Raw genomic sequence first — 3,349 nt, 5'->3', positions numbered from 1 at the left:
GGTGTAGGTGGATCAGGGTTACAGAAGAGCATGCATGAGGTGGCTGTCTGGATGTGGGAGTGCATGTCATGCCTCAGGTTCTAATTTCATGTGCAGAAGGCTACTTTAACCTTTGCTGTCCATATACTAATTAAAGCAGATCATCAGCCCCCATCATCGCCTTGAATAGATTATAATTTATTTTTATGTTCTTTATCCCCAGGGCCTGTTCTTCACCACCAGCCTGTGCTACTCTATAGACTTTGCCAAAATGACCAGCAGTGATGGGGATTCTTTGGAGCCACTACTTGGTCCCCTAGAGCTGGAGTGCAAGATATGTTACAATGGTTTTGATACCAGGCAACATCGACCTAAAGTTCTGGGTTGTGATCACCGTATGTGCGCCCGCTGCCTCAAGAAGATGGCTTCAAATTGGGGTCAAAGTCCACCGGCTACAATATGCTGCCCCTTCTGCCGTCAAGAAACTCCACTGCCTGATGACCTACACCTTCTACCTGATGACAGTGGCCTGCTGTCCAAACTCGGTTGTCATGAATGGATCCACAGACGTGGTTGCTCGGTGGCCCCTGAGGTGCTTTTGAGTCCTGGAGATTTGTGCCCTAATTCCTCTGAATGTCTAGTCATCACTATCATGGAGGTCTCAGATGAGGCACCGGAGCCCGGTGAGCAAACGCCAGTGCTAGATATCCTAAGAGTGAAGATATCATCAAGCCTAGCATGGCTACCTGAATCCTGTGTTCCTCACTGCTGTGGTCCTTGCAGGCCTGTGCCACGAATCCTGCTAGGTTTCCTGTGCCTCGTGTACATTAGTTCACTGCCTCTTGGTGTTTATCTCATGATGACTGGGCATCTACTAGGCATTATCCTGGTTAGTTTAGTCCCGTGCACCCTAATTCTCAGTCTCTTATGCTATTGCTTCTGCCATGAGTTAACTGCCTGCCTTTCTGACTGACACAATCCTGTGCATCCAACACAGATTGTGTAAAAACTGTGTCACCAGCATCTCCTTCACCTTCACTGACAGTGCCAAGCCTATGCCTCTAATGCACTTTGATGTGCCAAGCCCATGCCCTATTTCTATTCCATTTGTGTTCGGCATTATAACCCGCATCATCAATTAAACCACAACCATCTGTGCATATTGGAAGTATGATCTTGCCATCCGCTTTACTTCAACTAATATCACATCATTTATATGTTCATATTTCATCAGATTTTGGGCAACCACAACTTTTGTGTTACTTTCCATATAATTCTCCGAATGAAGCAGCAGATGTTCATGTTTATCCAGGTGCTGCAGTACTATTACAATCCCCCCCCCCCTCAAGGTTCATGTGAAATAGCTGCCATTTTGATAGCCGCAGGCATGCTAGATGACAGGACCTACAAGGGGAGGTTGATATTCGAAGACCTGTACATTGAATGCTTAATGTTGGCTGTGGCAATATACAAGTCACCAGGAGAATTATCATGGTATCTGTAACAGAGCATAGTACAGAACTTTGACTTGGTCTTGGCCTAGTTGTTTCATAAAATTGTGTAAAGTTCAAATTCATCAAGAATTTCATCATTTCTACTAACAAAGGCAATAACAAACCAACTCAGAGGACAGTCTCAAGCTTAAACCATAGAGACAAATGTGTTACATTAAAGGGGTTGTCCTACACAGAGACATCTGTTGAGGGAACCATAATTACCTGCTCGTTTCCAGCACTGTGAGTCCATCGCTGTCTTTACTGTGCTTCGGTAACATGTCCACAAGTGGTCACGTGTAGCTTAGAGGACACTACACTGTGGCCCACATGACCCCCATCTGCAGTGTTGGACTGGCCCACCAGAAAACCAGAGGATCTTCAGGTGAGCCCAGGCACTGATAGTAGGCCTCGAAGGTCAAGGATAAATAAATTAAAAAAAAACATTTAAAGCCAATCACTTTCTACCTGTGATGGCTAACCCCTGGCACTCCAGCTGTGGTAAAACTACAACTCCCAAGATGTACACTTGCTTGGCTGGTCTCACAACTCCATAGAAATGAATAGAGCATGCTGGGAGTCGTAGTGTCACCACAGCTGGAGTGCTGGAGGTTAGCCATCACTTTACTAGGGTGTATTTCTTTGAATCAAAACCTATTAGACTTTATTGATAATATGGGGGTTGGTCCCCAAGAATAGTTTTCTCTGGTGGGCCCAAGGAACCCCTAGTCCAACCCTGCCTGTTTGTACCAGAAGTTTACACGCAGAGACCGAAGCACAGTGAAACCAGTGGTGAAGCCAGAACTGGGCAGAGGGGAGCAGGTAAAGACGTCAACAGGTCTCACACATACTTTGAATTTGAACAACCCCTTTAAGGAAGCAGTCAAACATGTACATCGTCATGCATGCAAAGGACTGAGATTAGCATACATATTACTTGTACCAAAATTTGGCATAAAGTTATAATATGCAAAAAAAAAAAAAAAGTCTTATAGTGATATATATCTATAGAGAATGCAAATTATTGTGTAAACTATGGCATAGAATTGCGCTTTCCAGAGTGTGATCATCCAGGATGTGGTTTTGCTAGTTCTTCTTATGGCATATTGAACAGGCAAGGGCTATGGCTTCTCACATTTCTATGTACACTGGTATATTTTATTATCCATGCTAGCAAAATGATGTTGCAGATAAAGTGAGTTTATTTTCTATTGTGTACGTGTATTTCTTATGAAGGTCATCTCCATTGCTGGTGTGTTGTTTTAATGTCCATGCGCATTTATTATATTTCTTCTTACAACCACAAAAGACACAATGGATGAACAATCATGGCAGTGCTGTGCTATCCCGTACAGCAGAAAACAGAGGACGGTCAGATGGAGGCTGAAAGCAAGATATTTTGGCCTCCATTGGGTTAAGAGTGACCTATGGATCAATTTGACATATGCACAAGGAGTTTTTCTGCCACAAATGAGCACTGCAAGTACAATATGGAAAAGGCTTAAAGGGGTAGTCTCACTTCAAGTGTTATTCATCATGTAGACAAAGTTAATACAAGGCACTTACTAATGTATTGTGATTGTCCATATTGCCTCCTTTGTTGGCTGGATTAATTTTTCTATCGCATTATACACTGCTTGTTTCCATGGTTACAGACCACCCTCAAATCCATCAGTGGTGGTCGTTTTTGCACACTAGAGGGAAAATTGTCAGCCTCTCTGGTGGCCGGGACCACGGCAACACACATAGGCTAGTACTTTTTCCTATATTGTGCAAGCACGACCACCACTGATGGATTGGAGGGTGGTCTGCAACCATGGAAACAAGCAGTGTATAATGTGATCGAAAAATGAATCCAGCCAGCAAAGGAGGCAATA

The 3,349-nt window shown here is 43.7% G+C and overlaps 1 protein-coding gene across 1 annotated transcript; it reads left to right on the top strand.

Moving 5' to 3' along the window:
- The first annotated feature begins 211 nt into the window (after window positions 1–211).
- Window positions 212–1,117, top strand: LOC122923789 (E3 ubiquitin-protein ligase RNF182-like). The gene has a single exon (XM_044274629.1). It carries the CDS (start codon window positions 251–253, stop codon window positions 950–952), a length of 702 nt encoding a protein of 233 aa, XP_044130564.1. The 5' UTR covers window positions 212–250; the 3' UTR covers window positions 953–1,117.
- The last annotated feature ends 2,232 nt before the right edge of the window (window positions 1,118–3,349 follow it).

The sequence above is a fragment of the Bufo gargarizans genome, unplaced genomic scaffold (genome assembly GCF_014858855.1).
Source record: "Bufo gargarizans isolate SCDJY-AF-19 unplaced genomic scaffold, ASM1485885v1 original_scaffold_1920_pilon, whole genome shotgun sequence".
Lineage (NCBI taxonomy): Eukaryota > Metazoa > Chordata > Amphibia > Anura > Bufonidae > Bufo > Bufo gargarizans.
The sequence above is the reverse complement of the archived record's forward strand: the minus strand, read 5'-3'. Positions and strand labels throughout refer to the sequence as shown.

Coding starts and splice junctions, on each gene's coding strand:
- LOC122923789 (XM_044274629.1), top strand. CDS start 251: ATGACCAGCAGTGATGGGGATTCTTTGGAGCCACTACTTGGTCCCCTA.